The sequence below is a fragment of the Halictus rubicundus genome, chromosome 6 (genome assembly GCF_050948215.1).
Source record: "Halictus rubicundus isolate RS-2024b chromosome 6, iyHalRubi1_principal, whole genome shotgun sequence".
NCBI lineage: Eukaryota > Metazoa > Arthropoda > Insecta > Hymenoptera > Halictidae > Halictus > Halictus rubicundus.
Genome location: NC_135154.1, coordinates 8,697,871 through 8,724,137, shown reverse-complemented (window position 1 = coordinate 8,724,137; position 26,267 = coordinate 8,697,871). Strand labels below are relative to the sequence as shown.

The window sequence follows — 26,267 nt, the reverse complement described above, 5'->3', positions numbered from 1 at the left end:
AAAATGTATGTCAAGTTTGTTTAGGAAAGAGTATTGTGTCTTCGTTGGTTTATAACTTGTACTTTGAGTTATTCTCTTGGCGACAGTTTTCACTTGTAATTTGTAATTTTATTAAAGTAGTATGGAAACGTGTGAAAAAATTTTTCGAACACCGTACAGTCGTTCTTTGTAAAACTGCAAATAACTCCAGTTTTTCCCACGGTTTTGTAATGAAAAAAAGGTTTGAAAAAAAATCAGTCCAGGGGTTGTTTGAAAGTAGAGGAATCACCCTTTAAAATTAGCATGGGCTGAATATTTTAACAATTTTTACGCGAAATGTAAAATGTTCCGGTTATAATTCAGTATTCCGTTTAATTCCACGGTGTATTTAAAACTTAAATGAATTTTCGCGCCGTAGTGCCGTCGAAGTGATTGTTTTATTTTATGCGCTTCTAAATTGGCATGCAAATACCGCTCCGCCACTTGGCCGATCAGTAGGAAATGCATTGTTAGCTTATAGCTTTCGGATTAACATAATATGAATTATTTAGTCGTTCGATCGCCTCGAACATGCAGGATAATTCGCGTCGAATCGCTGATGCGATTGTGCGTTCAAAAGTTTCGGGGGGCACGAACAACAAATTTGTTACGCGCACGGTACACGCTGTTCGAACAGGGAGAAGTCTTGTCGGGAAAACGATTACTCTGATGCGTCAAGGTTGTTTCAAGGTCATTGTAATTTCTTTAAATTGACCACTCCATCTCTGATTTCACGGGGTGACAGTCTAAGAAGAACACGTTACTGCAAATGATGTTTCACTTTTGCTGCAAATTTCCCCGAGTTGAATACTGTGCAACAACGATTTGTTGCAAACAAACTTAATTCACTAATTCACTTATTATTCTTCTTTCCCAACTCAATATAAACAGCTAATCATTCAAACTTGATCATAAGAGATTAGAATCTAAATGGGACGTTTGTACCTCTGGGTCAAAATTGACCCAACTCCTATCCGGAGGTTAACTCCCGAGATTCGTGGAAAAGAAAGAAAATAAAAAGATATAGCTGTCAATTGAATAATATTTTTTCTCCCACAGTGTCGATTAGTATAGTTAATTTAATTGATAAAAATTGGAATTTAAGGGTGAGGGCAGGAATGATAGTAAATGGAGAGGGCAGGTGGAGGATTTGAAGAATTAGGAAAAATTGGAAGATGGAATTTTTGACAAAAATTGAGAATGGCGTCCGCAGATTTGTGTACATTTTCCGGTCAACGACAAATGACGTCATCGTTCTCGATCGTACAAATATAACCCTACTTCGAATGGTAGGCGCGTAATGGCTGATCGGCGAGCATCACCTTTGAAGGATGAGGCAAAGAGGGGAATACGGTCTACAGGTGAAGGGAGGGGGGGCGAAAGAGCAAATTCATGCACCGTCTCTCGTCGACTCAACCTTAAGCAGCCCATGCATGTGAAAATCCAATCTACACATAAAAACTCTAAAAAGTACGGTTCCGCTTCATTTTATCAAAATACGGATGGTTTGAAAATTTTAGAACATCCCCTAATCTCTCAGGACACCGGCAACCTAACATATTACATTTCAAATTACGTTGCAAATATGATTAGACTTTATTTTATGGCAAAAATAAAATGGCCAAATGTAAAACTCAATTGGCCCAATATAAGACATTGGAAGAATTAAATGACGTTATTACATTATTCTAGGCTTACTAAAAGTATTGAATGAAAGAAAATTCAAAAAAGAAACACAACTTAATCTGACCGCCACATTTTGCACAAAAGTCGATAGCCTAATTATTATTTTGAGAATTTCTTCTCTTAACCCTCGCACTCCTGCGAATTCTAGGCCTATGCCGGAGTCATTTCTGACCCGATATTTCACTACCACAGTTTTATTCCGATATAAGACGACGGCTGGGGACCGGCTTTCGCCGTATTTCGGATGAGGGTACCTATGCGACTTCGTTGAGAATTATATCTTATTTCGCTTATCCCCACCGTTACCTCACGAATGACTCCGGCACAGCATAGTGTTAAGTATAGTAGTGCCTATAGTAAAATACTCATTAGCAATGCTTTCACATCTCACAGCCCGCGTGTTGCACAACTCGGAGCAGACTATACTGTATTTGTATATATAATAGGCTTCACAGTTTAACACGTTGACTGCCATGTCACTCGTATGTGGGTGACGGAATTATTTGTCCAGGTTTTAAAATTAATTATTACGTTAATGTATTCACTGTACCAAATTCAATTGGGATCTGTAAAATGCAAGAAAGTTGGAGGACTACTGAATATCATACATTAAATTGTTTTCGATTTTTATTTCATTCAATAACATTTTGATTTTATGGAATTTTTGAGATTTCCAGTTTGGCAGTCAAAGTGTTAAAAACTTGGGGAGAACATGTAAACGCCCTACAATAAGTGTATCGTAATTATTTATAACACAGCCTTAAATGTCAGCAGAGTGCAACATGCGGATATAAAGTAGGAAGTCCATTAAAGGTCTGTGGTCCGAAATATCGGGTGTATACGTCAGAGGCCGAAGTGTACGTTCTCCCTCTCCCTATTTTTACACTTTTTATCATCCTTAATTATTAATCTCTCATTGCCAAATTGGTGATCTGTCATTAAAAAGCTAGAACGCCCTAAATTAATATCTAGGTACGTGGTCTTCTAGATTAATATCTAGGGACTTGGACTTTTAGATTAATATCTGGGGACTTCTCGAAAACGAGGACCAAAATTGGAAAAAGTTTCACAGCAATTAAACATACAGTGACCTCCTAAACAAAAATTGTTGAAAGTGTCAAAAAGATTATAATACATTAATACCTAGGAGTTTACGCTTCTGGATTAATATCTGGGAACTTCTCTAAATCGAAGGAAAAAATTGGAAAAAGTTTCTAGACCACAGGCATTAAATTAATTAAATATACAGTAAACCTCTGTAACGCGAGCAAAAAATTGTATACAAATTCAAAGCATGCAAAAAGTTCCAAATTGTGGCAGCAAAAGCACAGTAAATGTATACAGAATTGTTTAAAAAGTCTGTGCACGTACTACCACTAAGGGTACATATATAGTCTTTTTTAAACAATCTTTTTGTCGTGCTATACAGGGTCTATAACAGCAATTTTACATTTGGGGCCTAAGTCTGGCGCTGAGAATTGCAGCACACTCGTCTAAACATTGTGCAGTTTAAATTATGCGACATATTAATAAACTACCATGTATCGATAGAATCATTAAGCCACTTTATCTGATTATTGAAGTATCGATTTATAAACAGTCCACGCAATTCTCTTTGCGTCATGCATATTCTTAAGCAGTATGGGAAAGAAAATATAGAATGCCATTGAGTTTTATAAAACCTGCTTCCTGTTCTGTGGTAAACCGGCTGCATTATAATGTATTATAAAATCAAACACATTTTTTAATAATTAGGCGACGGACTTTATGCATTTGTAACAAAAATGAGTACATCAAATGGACCGTGATTCTGGCATTAAAAATCAAAATTGCTATAAATTAATATATATGCAAAATTAATATAGTGACAGCAATTGGTACCCCCACAGTAATTGGGTCCCTAACCCTAGATCGCAAAACAATCTTCGTGGTCCCCAAATTGTTCGCGGTTCCAAATCCTGACGTGCAACACACCTAACGCATAAAGCGCCTCTCCAACTTGTACACAAACATCATATTAGTCAGCACGTTGATATTAAATAAACAATTCAACCACCGTTACTGATCTTATCACGTGCGAACAAGTGAAATTTCCCGAAATACTTCGGTTAAATTGTCTCCGCAACGGTTTGTCATTCTCTATTTGTAACCTAAGCGAGACAATGTCATGCTAAAAATACGGTGCGCGCGTACCTGTACGCGAATTCGAGTTCCTCCAATTCTGTAAAATGCAAATTCATTTCGATCATGTTCGCACGTTTTCCCACCAAACTTTGAGCTGCCATTTGACTATGGTTCTCTTAATAGCAGTTAGCCGCGGCAGTGAATGTTGCTAACGTAATGTTGCCGTGACGTAATGCAATATTACTGTAACCTAGCAAGACTCTTGGACACGCTTCTGATCGCATTCACATTCTCGCGCGTTTTGATTCATCCATTTTTTTCGGTTTCGATGATTCACCCGCGTATATGAAGAGTTGTCTTCGGTCGTTGCATCATTATTATTTCTCCTCGACTGCTAATGCATTTTGTGTTAATATGACAATCGAAGCAGGAAATGTTGAACTTGCATAAAGATTTGCAGTCTAGTTACTATTAACTCCTGCGAGTTCTAGCCCTATGTCGGAGGAGTCATTTCTGACCCACGCGTATTTGTCACTGCAGAGTTCTCTCGATATAAGACGATAGCTCGGGACCGGCTTTCGTCGTATTTCGGATGAAGAAGAAGAAAAGGGGACAGCGATTTTCTTGTTTCGAATTAGATAGCGTTGTCTTATATCGGAATAAAATTGTATGTACATGCAGTGTCTATTCGATATATGTCCGAAACACGGGTCTGGCCAGGGACATGTATCGGCTAGAAGATACTATTCTTTGATACTAATCCAACAGCAAAACTTCTTTATTTTTTATTATTTGTTTATGGGACTTTCACCAACACATTCGTGGCATTTATTTCAACAAATTGTGCATACAGTGTCTACTCGATATATGTCCAAAACACGATTCTGGCCAGGCACATGTATCGGCTGGAAGATACTATTCTTCGATACTAATCCAACAGCAAAACTTCTTTATTTTTTATTATTTGTTTATGGGACTTTCACCAACATATTCGTGGCATTTATTTCAACAAATTGTGCATACAGTGTCTACTCGATATATGTCCAAAACACGATTCTGGCCAGGCACATATATCGGCTGGAAGATACTATTCTTTGATACTAATCCAATAGCAAAACTTTTTTATTTTTTATTATTTGTTTATGGGACTTTCACCGACATATTCGTGGCATTTTTACTTGTGTAATGGACGATGAATGTTACTTCCCATTACAATTATATTGACGGAAAATTAGTGTCAATGTGGTCCGAACTATATCGTGTTTGGTATCATTTTAATCGAAAAAATTCTACAAGTATATTGGTGTATTTTAAAAAAATAATTAAAAATAAATAAGTTTTGTTTTTTTGTTGTTATTGGATTTGTAGTGGTCTCCTGGTACACCCCGCGACAGTGGGGATAGTTCTGCGACTTTTATCGGCCAGATATTTGTGACATATATCGAGTAAAGACTGTATCGACTGTCGCTGGAGCTTATCCCCACCGCGACGGGTCACGAGTGACACCGGCTTAGCGTACGGAGGGTTAATGATACAAACATGGAGTACGGTGATCGAATATTGCATTTGCAAATGTGCAACGTGCAATCATGGCTCGAAAAGAGGTGCTCTTCGCGAACAAGCTTCTGCTTGTCGTCGAATCTGGCGTAACGGCGCGGCACCGAGCAGGAAAAACATTAAGGCGTATCTTTGAGGTGGTGATTCACCGATTGAAAGCTTGCCAATAGTCGGATGTAATACTAGCTAATAAGGAGACCTTCAATTAATCTCTGGCATTTACCCGGACATCGGTACACGCATGCGATTGATCCGCGTGAATTTCGACTTCGGACAGCGGTTCTGTCACGAAGGACAAACCTTATGCATCTTTGTCGTCGGGCCTCTTGCTCGAATACTTGGAGCCCGAATTATGCGAACGGTTCGCGTTTAATCGCATCTTCTAGGATTTCGTGGCAAGCTGTCTCGCGTTCCCGACGTTGCGGACAAAAATACTTTGTACACACGGTGGCCGATCAAATTATTAGGTCCACTCGCGTGCGGATTAACGAGCTTACATTAAGCCGATCAATTTCTATGTTGAGATTCAGCTAGACGGAATTTTTATTATTTTTTGCATGACGAATCGATCATTCGAATTACAAATTTATAACGCCGCGTGCAACGTCATGTGGACGAAACATGTTTCATTTATCGTTTATAGATATTAAAAGGAGACATGAAAGTATTAAGGACGAAATATTTGTAGGGCATTAAAATTAAAAGTTTGATTATGGAGATTTCATCCTGGGAGTCGAGAAACCGATAAAATTTTCATAAAAATACAGAGAGACCTCTTAGACGTGACATTTTGGGATTCTGTTGGATAAACTAATTTTTTCTCGCGTGGGTTTATAGCTTGTCGATTCAGGTGCCCGGGAACACTCTTTGCTCGGAACCATTTCGCGACACCCTTGTTGACTTTTCGTCTTGATAAGGCACGCCGGTATTGCCGATAATGGCTAATTGATTTCCCGTAAAAACGCTGACATTACCGCACCGATTTGCCGTTGCAGATTCGACGGACATCGTCGACTGTAAGCTGAAGCTGATTCTGGGGTTACTATGGACCCTAATTCTGCACTATTGCATTTCCCTGCCCATGCTGGAGGAAGAGGACTTCGAGTCGGACAAGCCCGTGGCACCGAACGCGAGACTGATGCGATGGATCCAGTCTAAGATTCCCGATTTGCCGATCAATAATTTCACATCGAACTGGAAAGATGGACGAACCATCGGCGCTCTCGTGGACGCTGTTGCGCCCGGTCTCTGCCCGGAGTGGAAAGATTGGAACCCGAACAATGCTTTGCAAAATACATCGGCTGCAATGGACTTGGCCGACAATTGGCTGAACATACCACAGGTAATGAAATAACTCGTAAGTTATTTGTTGTACGACAAATTTTCCATGGTTTCCGGGGGAACATACTGTATTTTAATCTGCTTTTTGTTGCTTTGTTGTTCCATCGAGATATGGGGGTCACCTTCAACTTTTCAATATTTTTTCTCGAACTCGTGTGGAGCATCGAATTTTGCGTAAAAAAGTATTACACCAAGTAGGGCTTGGAATTAATCACTTACCGAGATATTGGCGAACTTATTTAATTTTTTGAGCGTTAAAAACTGAAGTTTATTGCGAGCCATAAACACTGAAGGTGACCCTCATATCTCGATAAAAAAGGCAAAGTAACAGGAAACAGATTACGACACTGTGTGGCCCGCCGGGGAACCATGCTTGTTTGAACAATTTTTTTGAAGTCGTCATTTTACGAGTCTCACCCTTTATATCTATTTGCCGTGAATAATCTGTGCAAAATTCGGGTCTGAGGGAGTGCAAAATGAAGTACAGTAATTATTTGTTTTTATTTTTTGATGGGAGCATTTTATACCTCGATGGAGATTTGTTATACAATATTAAATGTTGATTTCACCCATAATTTTGTTACAGCTCATTAAACCTGAGGAAATGATCAGCCCCAACATAGACGAATTGTCAATGATGACTTATTTGTCGCAATATCCTCATGCTAAATTAAAAGAAGGAGCCCCATTGAAGCAGCGAACAGGTCCAGAAAGGTATAACGTACACTGAGCACCTTGCACTAACTGAATTTGCTTCTCTTCGGTTTGATTGAAATAATTAGTTAATAGAAAACCCTGAGCTCCATCACGTGATTATCCAGTATTAAAATTACTCTCTGACACGAAAGTTCGAACGAGTGGTCGAATATCTCGAGGAGTGTGACATACGTGAAAGATATGCTAGTATTAGAATGCAATTAACAAACCGAGACAAGAAGTAATGTATTAATAAACGTTTTCCTATAGGGTCAAAGTTTATGGACCCGGTATCGAGCCGAACGGTCCAGTCGCAGATGCGCGTAACAATTTCATAGTGGAAACTTATTCGCCGGGCAAAGTCGACGTTGTGGTAGAAGATCCAAAAGGAAACAGGATACCGGTAAGCATAAGTCTTTGCGAAAATTTGATATCGCTTTTCTTGACATAATTGCTGGACTAATTCTTGTACATCTTAACACACAAAGGAACATTTGCAAAATATCTACCGACAGGTAATCTGCCTAACATTTTTAATCCTCCTTCGAACCTTTGAAAATGATATTCCCCCAAAAAGTGTCATTTGATGTGGTCATTTCCGGAAGTGATGCTATTTCCGGAAAAAAGTATCATTGGATGTGTGTCGTCTGCTAATATTGATTGAAAGTACCGGACCTGCACAAACCAAATTTTATCCCAATTCCAACATTATACACTTTATACACATTTCTATACATTATACACACAAGATTATACAGTGAGTGATTAAATTATTAGAGTGGCAGAGAAGTATCCTACAGTGTTGCTAAAATTATATTTTCAATTGATGAACGTGAATATCCCGTAAAAAAAAACAATATTTAGTGTAGTTATGGTTTAACTTAAGTGTAAATTGGTACAAATGGCTGTAATAACTTGATCACTCGCTATAGCCAACAGATTGCAGACACCTCGATGTTAATGCATTTTCCTTTTGGCAGGTGGAAACTATTCCCGATGGAAAACTTAAAAACTCTGTCTCATATGTTCCAAAAGCTCAAGGACCGCACAAAGTGAAGATATATGTCGATGGCAAAGAGTGTGCTAACAGTCCTCACACAGTAAATGTGGGAACACAGTCCGGAGACGCTACCAAAGTTACAGCTAGTGGGCCTGGCTTGCTACCGGATGGCGTCGCAACTGGCAAACCTACCTATTTCGAAATATTCACGAAAAATGCTGGACATGGCGTGCCCCAAGTCGGGGTAAAGGATCCCCAGGTAATATAATTTACTTGTTCAACGCAATTGGAGCACGTCGGAACACAAAAATGATTTTTGCAGCGCGTTAATGCCATTCAAGCAGCATACCAGTCCTATTTTATGTACACAAACATACACAAATGTCCACAAACATACACAAATGTCCACAGTAATACACAACTGTCCTCAAACATACACAAATGTCCACAAAGATATACAAATGTCCACAGTAGTACACAACTGTCCACAGTAGTACACAACTGTCCTCAAACATACACAAATGTCCACAAAGATATACAAATGTCCACAGTAATACACAACTGTCCTCAAACATACACAAATGTCCACAAACATACACAAATGTCCACAGTAATACACAACTGTCCTCAAACATACACAAATGTTTACAAACATACACAACTGCCCACAAACATTTAGAAATATACACAAACATAAACAAGTATACACAATCATACACAAATAAACACAAAATTGACACAGAAATACACGAGATACACACAAATGTACACAATTATACACAAACACAGTAAAGTCTTGATCTAAGCCGCATCCTAGGGTCCGTGCTGTGACATAGATCGTGTAGGTCCGTTTTTGCTTAGATCAGGACTTTACTGTACACGCAATATACAGAAATACAATGTAATACATAAAATATTGTTGTGTGTACAGGCAGTTAGAGTCACTAATTGATACGAAACATTGTTTTTTAGGGATCACTGTCAAGTGTGCCTACAAAATTACTTCGGCCGTCGCCAGACGTGTGGAGATGCGAATACACACCGCTCTCGCCCGGTTTGCATTCGGTAAATGTAGCTTTTGCTGGTAAGCCCATACCCGGAAGTCCTTATCCTGTCAACGCGGCTCCGGTGACTGACAGTAAGAAGTGTAGAGCTTATGGCCGCGGAGTCCTGCCGAATGGCGTGCGCGTTAAGGATAACGCAGACTTCACTATCGTCACCAAGGACGCGGGCGACGAAGTGCCTGGTGTTAAAGTAATCGCTCCGGGTGGAGTTAATTGTCCTGTGCAGTAAGTAATTTGCTAATACAGAGGTGGTTGTTCCACAACTGGTTTCGAGTTCTCCTTTATGCTAGTCGAGTAATTTCGTCATTTGTAAAATTAAATGAAATTACACAAGCAATCTAACAAAAATTGTGCAACGTTTCCAGCATTGCCAAGGTTGATCCAACGACCTACAAATGCAACTATACTCCGGTGAAGGAGGGCCGACACATCGTGTCGGTAACATATGGCGGCAGGGACATATACAAGTCGCCGTTTGAAGTGAATGTTGGACCATACAAAGAGTCAGCTATCAGAGCGTTCGGACCTGGCCTTCACGGCGGAGTGGTCGATTATCCGGCGAAATTCACGGTGAACACGAACGGCGAGACCGGTGGCCTTGGTTTCTCAATCGAAGGTCCATCGAAAGCGAAGATCATGTGTTACGACAACGGCGACGAGACAGCGGATGTGTATTACCTGCCGACCGCCCCGGGACAATACGCTATCCACATATTATGCGAGAACGAAGATATACCAAACTCGCCGTACGTTGCCAATATTTTGCCGAAATCTGGCTTCATGCCCGATAAGGTTCGTACATCCTGTTGTTGTCGCATGATCCGTGATGTCTCGCGGGTTCACGATCAGATCACACTCGAATATCGGTTGCAGGTTAAAGTGTACGGTCCGGGAGTTCAAGCAGAGTCCATTCCTATCGATAAACCAACGAACTTCACGGTAGACGTGAAACAGGCTGGACAAGCACCTTTGGAAGTCACTGTTCAGGATGTTCATGGTAAAGACGTTCCCGTTCAGTTGGAGGACACTCACGATGGAAAAATTAAATGTCATTACACTCCCACGTCTGGGACGCAACATATCATCATGGTTAGATTGATTGAATTTTCTAATTTAGGGGACGTAGTACAATATTCCCTGAGGAGCTCGAGAGTCGAAGCTTCTTTGTTTTCAATTTTTCTGTGACGCTTTTAGCAACGTATTCTTACAATTTTTCTGATTAAAATGAACCCAAGTATGGTTTTCGTTCCTGCAAGCTTGTCCAATTAGCGATTCATTGGAACCCCGATTATCCGAACCAAAAGGCTTTTAGTAAATTATTTTTTTAAGTATTAATACACCCCTAACCGAAGCTAATACCGTAATGCACCCCTGACCAGGTTGACTCTACATGCTAAAATTATGCGATAGACGGAAGTAATGAAGTTACGGTTCGGTTTCGATTTCACGTAATTAATAATTGAATCTCTTCCCGGCCTACGATGGTCTGCCAACAGTGGCGCTAGGGGAGTTAGGTCGATACGAGGATGAACAGTGACGTACCATGCGAAAATAGCAATGTGGGGTTTTTGTAATGTTTTTGGGGAAAATTCATTGAGATTATGAAAATACATTCATAGAAAATGACGGAATAAATTTCTATATTCAAACATTTATTTTATACTAAAAGTAGTGGAAAATCTAAATATATTCAATGTTATCATTTTTATAAGGGAACCCTAGTTACTTATAGTGTTTGATACGTTCAGCATTAAAATTTGAAAGGTTTATATATTAGTTTGAGAAAGTAAAAATTTTTAATTAAAGAAAAGTCTCCAATCTATAGAGTTATTTAAAATTCTGGTGATAAATTACAAAAATATGGACACGTTATTTTCAACCCGTTAAAATTATTTACATAAAAAATTTTTCGCTCCGTCTCCTTACAAATGTTGTGTGAACATTTTATTTAGTTGTCTACTGATTACTATTACCTTCCAATTTTAATCATATGGTTTTATTTAGGTAAATTACGGTGGCGTGGCAATAAAGGAATCCCCATTCAGGGTGAAGGTGGAGACACCATTGAATCCTGCTCTGGTGTCAGCATACGGTCCTGGTTTAGAGAAGGGGTTGAAGTCGAACACGCTGGTGCACTTCGACATCGACTGCCGGAAGGCTGGGCCAGGTGACCTTCGCGTCAACATCACAAATTCCGAAGGGAAGGATATTCTGTTCTCCTTGAAGGAGAAAGAAGATGGCGTCTATACCGTCCACTATTCGGTTAACCAGCCGGGAAATTACTTCGTAAACTTGAATTATGGTGGACTGAACGTACCCTACTGTCCCATAAAAGTCAATGCACAACCGCACGTCGACGTCTCGAAGATCAAAGTTGACGGCCTTGCACGAAGTAAGTACATGCTATGCTTTTATCTGCCAATTACTTATTAAATACTTCAATTCACGATTTATCCTTGTGGAGATAAACGACAGAGTATTTTTAGACCTTCGGTAGTTCTCAAAAGATTTTATTATGTCAAGAATTTTTTCGAAGTAGAAATTACAGGCATCCAATTAATGGGATTTAGCACACATCTTAATTCGAAGATTACAATTCACTTCAATTCTCATTTTCATCAGTTTGGCATAGGGTGATGAACGTAGCAGATGAAAACTCGAGACACAGTTTTCACTGTCAGCGTAAATGTCTAACATTGTCGGAAGTTCTCAGACACAATCTGCCCGTTAATCCCGAAAGACAGTTCTCGAAATAGGTGTGAATAAAGTGGCGTTGTGTGGTCCATTGTGACACGTAACAAGGTGCCAAGATATATAATCTGAGTCTCATACAGGCTCACCGTAATTATGCACTTCTTATTGTTATTCATTCTATATAAATAAGAGGTTGTTAAACTTTACTTCAGGAAAACCAGAAATTTTTAACTCTTTTTAATGAAATCCTGCATATTTTGGCGAGAAAATGCGGAAAATCCAAGTTTTAACGTTAGGAATTCACTGGATCAAAAGTTACGCGTGCGTCAAATTGATTTTGAGCGTTTTTTGACAGTTAAGGGCACCGCTGTGGTGTTATTTACTCAGCGTCGCGCGCAGTCTTTACATCTTTACATATGCATAACTTTTGAACTACTGATCTCCTAGTATTAAACCTTGAATTTTCGGTATTTTATCGTCAAAATCTACAGGGTCACATTAAAAAAAGTTAAAAATTTCTGGTTTCCTGAAGTAAAGTTTAGCAAAATGAGACTATACATACTCGTAACCATCGAGTATAGGTAAGAAGCTATCTAGAAGATGCAAACATGTCAAGCCTAGTCAGAATATTTTCGAATTCAAAGGGTTAAAAAGAAAAATAGGGAAGACGAGATTTGTCATAGTGGAGTAGGCTAGTTCGGTGCTAGCAACCACGATGAAAGAAATCGATGGACGGTAATACGCGTAGCAGATGATCATTGAATAAAACCATGCTGCAGCGGCCCCGGTGAACAGCTTGCAGCAGTTCCACGTAATAACTCAGGATGCAGGAACGGCGGCGGACTTTCAAGTGGCGATAACAGCCCCTTCTGGAAATCGCATAAAGGCCCACGTGTTGCCTACCCACGATGGTTACTTGGTGAACTTCACGCCGACAGAGCTCGGCGAGTATCTTCTCGGCATCACGTTCGGCGGCGAGTCTATATCGAATCAACCGTACAGATTGACCTGCGTCCACGGCTCCGACCCCGGAAAAGTCCGAGCTTCGGGTCAAGGGTTGTCCCACGGCATAGTGAACAAACCCGCCGAATTCGTGATCGACACACGCGGCGCTGGACAAGGTGGCCTTGGCGTGACGGTCGAGGGCCCTTGCGAGGCTGCCATAAACTGTCGCGACAACGGCGACGGCACGTGCTCGGTCGCATACCTGCCGACCGAGATCGGCGATTATGGTATCAATATCACGTTCAACGAGAAACACATCCCGGGATCCCCGTTTCAGGCCATTGTCGCCAAGGACGCCGATCTTTCCAAGATCAAAGTTACCGGGAACGGCATCCAACCGCATGGTACTCTATTATATGCGTTGTGTGATGTTTGGTATTGTTTGACGGGTTTCAAGTGGTTTTGGATGTTCTGATGATGTGTTGCGATATTCATGATTTGGACGGGATATATGTACGTAGAAAATCGTTACGTTGCTTCACTTTGAACAACAATCAGCGTGACTAAAGACATACATTTTTTGACTTATCGTTCGCGTAAGTTCAACAATGAATTTTCTGTAATACTTTCTGTTAATATTGAACAATGTTTTGCCTCAAAATTTACAACGGCATTACAAACACATTATGCGAGATCGTCTAAGACGTCTCTGTGAGTCAAGGGGTTAATTAAACAATGTGCTTTTGTGCATCACAATGGCAAAGAAATGATTGAATAGTTTTCGAAGATCCATTTCCACAGGAATTGAAAATTTTATAGAAATGCAATCGTTAGAGATATATGTATATACCGTCCAAATTTGTTATTACAACGTACGTACATTGTTTACACCGTAGGTATCTCGTAAATTATTTGGACATTCTAGTACAAATTATGTCTGCAAAGTTTGTCCTCGTCTCAAGAGACCGTGTTGAATACTTCAATGCAGTCGAGATATCTACGCGAAGTGCACGTAATTGCATGAACATGATGTTCCTTACACGTTAGTTTGGCTTTAAGAAATTAAATAAAATCAGTGCCGGTGCGAGGAAATACGAATTTTTGCGGAAAGAAACGAATTCTCGCCTGCAGCGTTACGCGTGATGCGAAGAAGTAATAATTATTACTGAAAAGTACTAACATTTCGTAAAATACTCCAATTTTTATTCGATATTATGTGGGTATACTTTTTGAAATATTCGCGAAAAGGATCTAGCCCAAATGTGTACATGTTTCACAAAATTTACAGCGTAAGAGTGTTCAGGCAATGGATGTCGACCAATTAAGATCGAAGTGATGTTTTGCTAACATTGGTGATGTTGACATCTATGTTGGTAGATGTAGAGATACAATATCATTTTTTTGTGACCTTTCATTTAATTTTGGCCCCCTTGATTTTTCATTATTTATTTCTTAGCATGTAGAATTCGCAGAAGTTCGAGGTTTGAAATGTGTAATTTATTCTATATTAATTATTCTGACTTTCTTTCGGATATAGAGTTAAACATTGACATTTTTATTGTTTCAACCCGTTCATACCTTTATTCTATCTTCTGTAGCCATTTTAACACCCCACCGATTTTTATAACCGTCACTGCATGCAAATAGAAAATCGATGAACGAATGATTAGTCAATGTTTAGAAGTAAAAGAACATTGTAACTCTTTGTTCCTACACTTTACTGTTTCACAAGAAATTCAATCACGGATATCCAAAACGATTCTCTGATAAATTAGGTGAATTCTACAAATAGTGACAATATGAAAGTTATAGGTATTTCTCAGAATTTTTCTAACCGAGTAATGAAAATGTTACACGTAAATTGTACAAATAAGAAGCACAGAATTGGTGATATAAAATTGTGTAAAAAAAATAGTTTGTGTCCGCGAAAGGTAAAGATTGGGTTAACAATTTCATACAATCGACTTATTGTTAATTCTTCAACGCGTTATTAAACTAGAAACATGGATCCTCCAATATCTCTCGCAGATTATAGCAATCCTCTGACTCTGATTGACACAGAGCACTTGAAGCTTTCCTGGAAGCTGCGTTACATTACAAGCTAGAAGATCAATGATTTACGGTCACAGATCATTCGCTGTCGTATCGTCATGCTGACATGATTGGCGTGTATGTACACTAACTGGGAGCCGCTCGCGAACGTTAACGACGATATCGAAGATCATCGGACCCGGATGATCTCATGATTAATCCTACAACTTGATTTCCCCTTCATTCAAGATGATAACACTGTAAACAAATGATTCATTCAATTCTCTATCGTCTCCTATACATTTAGTCGTACACATAAAAGAGTTGCCCCAATAACGAAGAAAAGACAACTATAATTGCAACTGGACTGCGAATCTTTATGCAAAATAAAAATGTCGAAACTATTCGAAATTAAAGAATTTGGACACGTGGAAAATGATGATCAGTTTTGTCATAAAATTTGCAGTCCATTTGCAACACATCAAACTCGAATTCAACCACACTACGAACATGATCAATTCACCGAAAAATCTACAAAACATTCACGAATTTGAATAAAAATATTTTTATTCTGAACGTAATGTTACAATCGTAACTGTAGTTGTCTATACATACAGTTATGCTCTATATAAACTGTCACTTGCTAGTGAACTGCTAAGACATTGTTTGCTTTGTTTGAACTACTGTGTGTTACTGAATGAGTTAACATAACATTAAATAATTACGTAGACAATCGAACACAGGACCCACCTAAAAATACATATACTTCTCACTGTCGATTAAGCGTGAAAATGATCGAACAACGTCAAGTTTCATGTTTAATCAAGAAAAGCAGTACAGTGAATTCTCGATATATGTCATCGTATATGTCGTGTATCGTGCAGGAGACATACTCGTGTTATGTTTACACCTCTCGGCGTCACAGGCCTCTCAAGTTTCGTGGCCCCTCACGGGGTATACCCCACGGTAGTGGGGATAATTCCGCGACGCTTATCCCCTAGGCGTTGGCGACATATATAGAGAAATCACTGTATATGTTTTCCGTTCTACACATTTCTAATCTAGATACACGTATACAAGCAAATCGAAATAACATTGTTGTTTTTGTGAATTCCAGGAGTATACGTGAATCAGCCAGCAGAATTCACGATAGACACACGAGGAATTCCAAAGTCAGAAAACGATGGCAAGAAGGTTTCCTATGTGATAAAATATCCGAGTGGTGACGAGACCCAAACCGTCGTCACCCCGCAAGAAGATGGCACCTATTACGTGAGCTACGTACCGTTTGAAGAAGGATGTCACATCATAGATATACTGTACGACAATATTCCTATTCCTGGCTCGCCGTTCTCAGTCAACGTTGAACGTATGAGCGATCCTAGAAAGTGCAAAGCATATGGACCGGGCTTGAAGGAGGGATTCGTGAACAAATCAAACACGTTCACTGTAGAAACGAAAGGTGAGTTCATTCAAAAGCCAATTTATTAACCTTCCGTATCCCGAGGTCATTCGTCGCGGTGGGGATAAGCTCGCGCGACCTCTAATACGTACAATTTTATTCCGATATAAGACTCTTCTTCTTCTTCATCCGAAATACGACGAAACCCGGTCCCGAGCCATCGCCTTATATCGAAAGAAAATGATTAATCCTTTCCTCACTTGCAGATGCCGGTAACAGCGGCCTGGCACTGTCAATGGAAGGTACTGGCGAGGTGAAGATGACATGCAAAGACAATTACGATGGCTCGTGCAGCGTCGAATACATTCCAACCGAACCAGGCGACTACGAGTGTTCCATCAAATTCGCGGACCAACACATTCCGGGCTCTCCCTTCCAAATCCTAGTCTTGAACGAACTCGAAGCGAACAATGTCACCGCCTATGGCACCGGATTGGAGGCTGTGCGAGAGAACGTGCTGGCGAAGTTCATGGTCGACACCTCGGTATGCAGTCCGGCGCAATTGGACATCACGTTGAAGACGGACAAGGGACAGGTGCAGAAGCCGGTGATCAAAAGTCACGGGGACGGTCTGTACGAGGTCACTTATCAACCACCGCCTATGGGAAGCAATTTGCAAGTTGGAGTGACGTATGACGGGAAGAATATACCCGGAAGTCCTTTCAAGCCAAAGATACTGCCTACTGTGGAGCCCAGCAAAGTTGTCCTGTCCGGACCTGGAGTTTCTTCCATTTGCACAGCATCTTTTCCCGTTGATTTTGTCGTGGACACTTCGAAGGCTGGCTACGGGGACCTTGAAGTTCAAGTTCTGGTAGGTGGTTGACGATTTTCTATATTGTTATCCCAGAACAAAACCATTACCAATATTAGTAACAGGGAATGACAGTGACAGTTATCCCAAATATCTTTACGAAAGCTCTTTCAAATATTATCGGGGACCAAAAGTGACACTTATCCCAAACGTTATTGTGAAAGCAATCTCTTTCGATATTATCAGGCTTTCAATATTGTCAGGGAACAAAAGAGAGTTATTCTAAACATTTTTGCGGAAGCAATCTTTCAATATTATCAGGGACCAAAAATGACACTTATCCCAAAGATTATTGTGAAAGCAATCTTTCAATATTATCAGACTTTCAATACTGTCAGGGAACAAAAGAGACTTATTCTAAACACTTTTGTGAAAGCAACCTCTCAATATTGTCAGGGACCAAAAGTGACACTTATTCCAAACGTTCTTGTGTAAGCAATCTCTTTCAATATTATCAGGGAACAAAAATGAGTTATTCTAAACAGTTTTGTGAAAGCAATCTCAATATTATTACCAGGGGCCAACAGTGACAGTTATCCCAAATATTTTTACAAAGGCAATGTCTTTCAATATTATCAGGGACCAAAAGTGACATTTATTCTAAACATTTTCGTGAAAGCAATCTCTGAATATTATTAGGGACCAAAAGCGACAGTTATTCTAAACATTTTCGTGAAAGCAATCTCTGAATATTATCAGGGACCAAAAGTGACAGTTATCCCAAAACCACTTTTATGAATATTATCATTATTATCACTAGAACTACCGAACCAGTCAAAATGACTGGATCCTAATTTTTTCTTTCACAATTACTGAAATTATAAAAATGTTTTCATCCGAATTTTTCGAATGAACTTTTTCATTGAAGCACATGTTAGAATAAAAATGGTATTAGGTTTGAATAGATGTAGTCTTGTCACGATTACAAAACAATATTCATCAGTTGTACTTATTACTCGGTAGTTCTAGTGTTATATCTCTTATGATGATCCACTTGAATTGCAGTTGTGTAGTAATGAACAACGTTTGTTTTCAGGGTCCTGATCAAGTTCCTCGCAAAGTGGAGATCCAGGATCTAGGGGACGGCAAATACCGAGCTAGATATTTGCCCGATGATTGCGGCCGTTATCAGATAAAAGTCCGCTACGGTGGAGTAGAAGTTCCAGACTGTCCCATTTTGGTGCAAAGCGTGTCCACGGGTAAAGCGGACGAATGCAAAATAAAAGAGGGAATACAGCACACGTTGACACAGGGCGAGGAGCAGTGTATTACAATCGATACCATGAACGCGGGCCGCGGTGCGGTGACCTGCAGAATAAAATCCACGTCTGGAAGGTAAGTGCATTTTTACTGTGCAGTTTTATCGCGTGCTCGAAGGCTTTTGTGTTTTACGAGACGCTATTGTGTTGAGCGATCTGAAAGAGATAAGTGGAGGATATAGTCGGGAGATATCCTTTGCGCGTTTATTTGTATTTTCAGGGGATGGAAAAATGATTGAAGCTTATGCTTTAAATTTCAATTGAGCTAATTGGTCAATAGAAAGTTTGTCGCTGAAAACATTTAAAATGATTTTAATTCGTTACGTTTTAAGACAAAAGATTTCATGTTACTTTCTTAGTGATCTATGGTGTGAATTTATTGCTCTTTTATATTTCATAAAAGAAGAAATGAGAGTTTGTATTTTAGGATATAGTAGCGCTGCAGGGATATTTTCTTTTTAGTACTTTTAAAAACGATTCTTTTTCTTTGCTTTCTTTCCCTCGGTTATTACTCTTCATAGATCAAGCGAGTCTAAAAATACATTCGAGAAATTCAATGGGAAGAACGAATTCTATAAATATGACCTACAAAGTGTCGCGTCTTGAGCCGTCGTTATAAGAGAGCCCCGTATTAACAGACTCAACACCAATAAATTTTCGGATCCAAAATAAATATCGAGGCCGTGGTAAAGTTTTTAAAATAAAATGGAGCATCCTCGCTATTTAGATGGAATGTAGCAGAAGGGAGTGTAGAAAGTCAGAAGAATACTTTTCCACTAGAAAAGCTCACAGAAATATAATCCATTATCGTTCATTATTGTTCCTTCACGTGAAATTACAACTGGACTTAACATTTGGCAGCGAAAAATTTCTCTACGGTATTAAGTATGTGTGTTTCAATTTCAAGATAACAAATTGGACGCTCATTGCAATTTGTAAATACTTGATTTGCAGATCCGACGAAAATAGTCATGTTTGCATACCGATAATTTAATTTTAATGGACCGTGTAAACTTCACATTCTGTGACGTATCAACCGATTTAAATAGAAATTCAAAACACTACGGAGTCGTGATCGGACGAAAGTTATTAGATTTGTTGAAAAATATTAAAGCAAGGTCGAATAATAGACGTTCATAGTAACTGTTGGCTCGGTAGGTCAACTTTCATTGAGTGCATCGTAAATGAGACGTTCGCGTAATAACATAGTGAATTTACAAACATGGCACGTAAGAGGTAACGGAGCAATTTTATTTTATAGTAAGAGAAAAAGCTTCCAAGGCTACATTTTCGAGAGTAACATGTTGCCAATTTGTCTTCTGCCATGTCGTGTCAAAACAGCTTTAAAAAATGAGCAGCACGTTGGAAAAGTGGTCATTGTACTGTTCTTTTTTTATGAACTCATAACAGTTTAAAGATCGAAATTTGTCAGAAAATCGGAAATTCAACGTGGAAATATTTTCAGGAGCCACTCGTGTCAATCTTCGAATTAACAGTACTTTTTATTAAGTATTAGATATTTTGTTGAAAATTGAAAAAGAAAATTCCGAACGTCGAGATCAATTTAAATCTGATATGTGTTTTTCTTATTTGATTTTGCAGTGAAGTTGTAGATATTGACATTGAAGATAACGGAGACGGCACTGTTAGCATTTATTATACAGTTGCGGATGCTGGTGACTATACGCTAAGCGTTAAATTCGGTGGCCAACCGGTCCCTGGTGGATTCTACACGTTCACGGTAAGTTGTCGCTACGTTTTGTTATAATTTTTATCATATATTTTCAAATTTATGCTATCTCATCGGCATGCATAGTTTACCAGAATCGTCGAGCTGTTATAACTACACTGGTCCTTTCTATGAACAAAAATTAATAATACTTTATTTTGACTGCCAGAAATTTTTAATTAACGAAACATATTTTTCCTTTGTCGAATTGAGTATAAAAATGGAGTTTCGTATAAAAATCTACGATTTAGTTATGCTAGTAGATAAATAATAACATAAATAGCCACTGACATACTAAGCAGTCACGTCCTACAGCAATTTCTGATGAAAGTAGAGAAGGACCAATTAATTTATCTTAAACCCTAACGGTGCTGTAAATAATTTTATACGGATAATTGTTACCGTCGAAACCAGAAATATTTTTGAAATTGAAAATTCGTTTTCTACAAACTGAGATTTCGGAGAACTGCTCGTAGAGGAGAAAAAGATTTGCCGGTTATAATTAAAAAATTAGGGGAGAATCCGGATTCGTTGAACGGTGTAATCAATTTACAGTTGCCGCCGTGTACACTGTCGGAAAACGCCGGGCACCGAAACAGGTGTTCAAATGTAGGTGCCAATGGTTGCTCAGCCTTGCATAACTCCGAACACACCGAGTATTTCGCAATAACATATCTTCGGTGGTGGATTTTCGGCACAGAAAAATTAGGAAAAAGTTCGTACGTCCGATACGATTTCTCGTTCGCGCCACGTTTCTGTTGCATCATTTGTCCTCCTTCCTCCGAGCAAGCTGCCGTCATTCGAAATTCTTATATACCTATTGTTTACGACGCTGCAGTTTGACAGAGATGATTCACTTGATAATTCGAGTGAAGTTTGAGGTCATTAAATGCATCCAGTTTTATCTACCGCTAAAAATATTCCAGAACCACGGAGGGTGCTAAATAATTCGTATTTCCATTTCTGAAGATCGTGCGGCAGATTCGATAATTAATACTCGTCAGATTCACATTTTCAATCGGTATCAAGAACTAACTCTTGGCTTGTATTATGTCAGATTTTTAAAACAGTTTTATCGGAGGCTAATCGTATTCGTTGACTCGTGTATAATAAATAATTAATTCCTCATCGGTCTCGGAAATTGTTAACGTCAAAGTAGCTGTGGAATGTTCAAACGCTAAGCAAACGTTGCGCAACGAATTAACCTTAACGTTCTGCAATAATAACCAGCTTGCGGATGTTTATGCAAATATGGAGCTTTATAGGTCGAACTACGGGCGCTACAATCCACCAGAAATTCGTTTGCTCTATGGAGCATTACAGGTTGCTAGTGTTCAACAAAAATAAAAATTTATTACATTTTAAATAATAAATTTCTAAGTAGCTTTTTTTAAACCATTTTAGGACGAAAAAATTAGAATTTAGCTTCTAAAGCTCTGAAGAAATAATTTGATTATTCAACTAGCAAAAGATCGGTAATTTTGTACAAGAACAATAATTTCAATCTTTCAAAATATTCTCGTTCACAAAAGAATATGGAATTTTTTAATATCGTTTAATAATATTCGGTTTGCACGAACAGCACACTATTTTTATATTATTTCCTTTACAACCAGGATTCGATAATCCTTAAAATGCTTCCATTAGAAATTATTAAATAAATGCCTTCATTCAAGCACGTGTTGTTATAAGAAATCGAAATAAATTCGGTCTTGTCATTGCTATGAAAGTGCGTATAGCAGTCGCATTTCGTGCTCGGCACGGTTAAAGCCACTTGCAAGCTCGTAAACAAAACCCATAAAGCAATTAACGCGCACTTGTGAAGTACCGGCTATTCTTCGTCATGTCGTTTCCCGCCGTCTCGTGGATCAAATGGGTTAGGACGGCTTACGCGAACTCAGCCGCCATTAATATAATTAACGCTTGGACGTTTGTCAGGTGGCGTTGCTTCGTCCCCAAAGTATATTCGTTAATTATCCCCCGGTACGCGTAAAGTGTAAGGGAACAGCTGTTTCGGGACCAATGATACATTAAATTAAACCTGGTAATCCGCAGACCGTGCTCCAGGTAAAAATAGCTCGATAACTCTGCGAAAAAATTTCGCACTTCCAATTAATTAATGCTTTTAATCTATGCTCAGCGTAATAAGTCTCCTAATTGATAAATATCACCTTCCAGTGGCTTCAGCTTTACCAGTGAAGGTGTTCATAGATGCGAATAACGTTTATTCAATTTATTGATTTTGTGTCGAGATTTTTACTGAATGCTCTTATCAGCCAATTAAATTAGGTGATCACGAAACTTATTTTCGAGTCCATAAAGGTGCTTGTAGACATGAATAAAATTGCATTGATTTAACTAACTTTAAATACGCGTAACTTTTGAACCAGCGAATTCCTCGCCTTAACACTTCGATTTATGGCATTCTCTCGTCAAGATGTAGAGGATTATATTAAAAAATGTTATAAATTTCTGAGTTTCTAAGGTGAATTTAAGCAAAATTAAATGGTTACGAACCTTACGCTACATATAATTCTTGAAAAGCTATTAAAAAGTAAATTGGACAAACTTCATCCACCTGTACGAACACTCTACCTGCAATTTGCTTTTAGTTTACATTAAAAAATGCAATCTGAGCATACTTGCTTCGCAGCGAATGAACTAACGACACGTTGAAGCACCTTCGGGGCACATGAATTTAGCACTGGGAGCTTAATGTTTGCGAAATGATCCAATAAATCCCGTCGAATACCTCGATAAAAGCTCGCCATGCGATGCTATAATGAGCGTGGATACCTTCGTCATGTTCCGCCATTAATAAGACCGGGAAAGAACATAAGTCGAAGCATTGGTCGAAGCACTGTCACCGGCACACAACACGGGTCGAGCTATTAAAGATTTAGCGAATCTATTACACGATCCAGCTTGAAATTCAATACGCATCTTGTCCTCCGTGGAGGCCTAGACTATTTCGAGTGCATGTCAGGCTTTCCCAAATTTATAAGCAGATGCCTTGGTGGGTAGGCGTGTTGGTAGGAGACATCAAATTGATACAAAAAATCGTTTTGCTCGGCACCGTCCACATTTCACCTAACTTTCGTGCCGTTATTCGGTGTGCCAGTAACGCAAATTAAGTCTCTCGCGTTCCATCGAAATAGCTCGACGAAAGATCAACCGATGATCCTACATTTCGACGTAGGTCCGATCAATTTCGTGAAACGTCTTTTCGAAATTCTTTCGTGAATGTTAACGTTATAAACGAAGTAGAGACCGTTACGTAAATATAATTGGAAAGTGGGTCAGGAATAGCGAGCTTTGATGGCGAAATGGTAACAGTGATCTTTCGTTGTTGAGAAATATTTGATGGCACGCAGTGGCCAGTTAATCAGTTTAATCTAGCGCGTCGGTGGCTGCTTTTCCTTTTTCATTCCCGAAACAGTGACATAGATCTCGCGTGCACCGCTTCTCTAAACTACGCTGTTTCCTTTCAACATATGAAAATTAATAAATTATCTTAAACGCATTCTATACAGGAAAAATTGCATCGACACTCACAGTTGCGCTGTGAAGTATTTAAACATCTATCTCCGAAAAATTGTCGACGTTGAAATTCTAATAATTTCGTAAAAACGATCAGTACAACCATAAGTCTGGACTCGTTCCGAACCTTGAAGCCTCTACTTTAGCGAAGCAGTGTCCGTTTTCCTCTAAGATATTTTTACATTGTATAGCAGGTGGGAAACCAAGGACCCATTTTTCCTCAAAAAAGCTGCAAATTCAAACCTCTCTAAAAACTTTCAAAAATCTTTCTCTTTCTCGAAGCCTCCTCTTTACAACGACTCTTTGAAACCCGATGTTCGATTTTTTTCGCTGCTTTTACGCGGTAAAAATGAGGAACAGATTCGGTCGTGGAAAGTCCTCATAGTGTGACGTATGTAAAAATTGGCTTTTCATTCAAAGCTCGATAAAACGATTAAAAAAATCGTACATTAATGTTCAAAATTTCGTTGTAAAAAGGAAGCTTTAATCATTAAATCCCCGGTGGTTACAGTCACGAGAAAAATTTTTCAAAGTTTTCACAGACGTTTAAATGCGAGCAATTTTTTCGAGAATCTGGTGCTTAAATGTCCAACCTTGCTTTGAATGGATGCGATTAAATCACAGTTAAATTTTTCCTGTTTCGATTCGAGAATTTCAGACAACCGAACCTGTTGGCAGCCATGTTAAATCGCGTGAATTAAGCAATACTCAAGTACACAGACTGCGTATTTCATTTTCGATTGTTTTTGGCCAAAGAACACCAGCTATAAACTGACAAGATAGACACGTGGTAGTGTCAGATCAATGTTTCAGAAGATTGGTGTATTGTAGCCGCACTATTGCTTCATAACATAAGTTGTATCCGCTCAAACAAGAATTCGTTTTCTGATACTCCCTTCTTAAACAATTTATACTCGATTCTTAATATTTTAATATATGTAAACCCTTTGAAGACACCAAGAAAACATTTTGTTTACCATTTGATCTGTCACTTTGCAAAAATTGATCTTCTTAAACAGTCTCTGCGTGTATCTTTATATAAAATTTATCAATTAAACGACTAAATTACAAATGCACAAGCAGCACAGGCATTTAACTGCTTGTACGACTATGCTGTACACTCTAATCAAAGAATTTTCGTACCGTGAACTTAATTAAAACAAACATAATCAAGTACATTGAAAAATGGCAAAAAATGGTAAAAAAGATAGAGGAATAGAATGAAACTAGACTTTCTCAAAAAAGAAAAATGAAAAATGGCACATGGTAGTCGAATAAAGTGAAACTCGTCATTAATCATCCCTAAAAAAAAAAAAAATGAAAAATGGCACAAGGTAGTCGAATAAAGTGAAACATGAACTTTTAAGTTTCTCAGAGAATTCTGGAAGATTTTTTATCGTCCCAAGGTGTGGCCGACTTCCCAGGAATGTCAAGTTAAAAATTGCAAAAATCATGTTTTTATAAAGAAAAAAAAGCGTGTTTAGAGCAACACGCTGCCACGTTCTGCCACCACGATAACTATAATAGGTGCCGTTTAACGGTCGACCGTCATGTTCCCTGGCACCGCGAGCCCCGCGAGATCGCGAATGTTCGCGAAAATGTCTACATTAATCAATCGCCGTGTCCCATTGTACAATCGTGTTTACGTGTTGTTACTATCGAAAAATATTTTGTAAAGTGGAATGAGTGGGGGCTGGCTGGCCAGCTATTATGGTAACATCGAATTCAGCATTGTGCCCGAAATTACCGTCGGTTACCACGAGTTTCGTGACGACCACCGTCCTGGCTGGTTCCTGCTGTAGCATTATTCTCACCCGATACCGTATAGTGCAAATTTAGGTACGCATCGAGCCTCGAAAAAACAAAAACACGCATAATCGATCTGCACCGTAAGTTATCGCGAATAGAACACGATTCCCCGGATATTTCGCCGATGACGGGAGACAACTGCGGTAGTGACACTTGTTGCTATGCCTGGTCGATAGTCATGGCTGATAGTGATGCGATTCAGCCTGATCGAAGATTTTCCGACGCATTTTGCAAAAATTGTACAGGAATCTGTTCGTTTTGTGATCGATTTGCTCATTTGAGGCAACCATTTATCACTTTTTCGGACCTGGGAAATTCAATTTGTATTTAAATAATTTTTTTGTTAGCCCTCATACGATGCAGCTCAATTTATTCATCTGTTTGCCAATGCATTTTTTTTTAATTGTGCAGGACCTATTCGTTTCGAGATATTTATTTATTTTTTTATTTACTACTGCTTTGAATTTATATTACTGCTTGAAAAGTTGGATTTTTAATCAA

The 26,267-nt window shown here is 38.9% G+C and overlaps 1 protein-coding gene across 4 annotated transcripts in view; it reads left to right on the top strand.

Moving 5' to 3' along the window:
- Positions 1 to 26,267, top strand: part of Cher (filamin A protein cher) — a 66,401-nt gene that overhangs the window by 15,731 nt on the left and 24,403 nt on the right. The window contains exons 3-15 of one of the 4 annotated variants that reach the window (XM_076789791.1): positions 6,381 to 6,727; positions 7,313 to 7,440; positions 7,693 to 7,825; positions 8,403 to 8,681; positions 9,395 to 9,711; positions 9,852 to 10,278; positions 10,360 to 10,575; positions 11,491 to 11,878; positions 12,960 to 13,529; positions 16,274 to 16,618; positions 16,825 to 17,429; positions 18,466 to 18,764; positions 20,291 to 20,429. In XM_076789791.1, the coding sequence (XP_076645906.1) occupies positions 6,381 to 6,727; positions 7,313 to 7,440; positions 7,693 to 7,825; positions 8,403 to 8,681; positions 9,395 to 9,711; positions 9,852 to 10,278; positions 10,360 to 10,575; positions 11,491 to 11,878; positions 12,960 to 13,529; positions 16,274 to 16,618; positions 16,825 to 17,429; positions 18,466 to 18,764; positions 20,291 to 20,429 (4,193 nt within the window). Of the gene's footprint in view, positions 1 to 6,380; positions 6,728 to 7,312; positions 7,441 to 7,692; positions 7,826 to 8,402; positions 8,682 to 9,394; positions 9,712 to 9,851; positions 10,279 to 10,359; positions 10,576 to 11,490; positions 11,879 to 12,959; positions 13,530 to 16,273; positions 16,619 to 16,824; positions 17,430 to 18,465; positions 18,765 to 20,290; positions 20,430 to 25,663; positions 25,847 to 26,267 lie in introns of those variants that run through there. The other 3 variants (XM_076789792.1, XM_076789794.1, XM_076789795.1) reach the window with 3 other exon arrangements.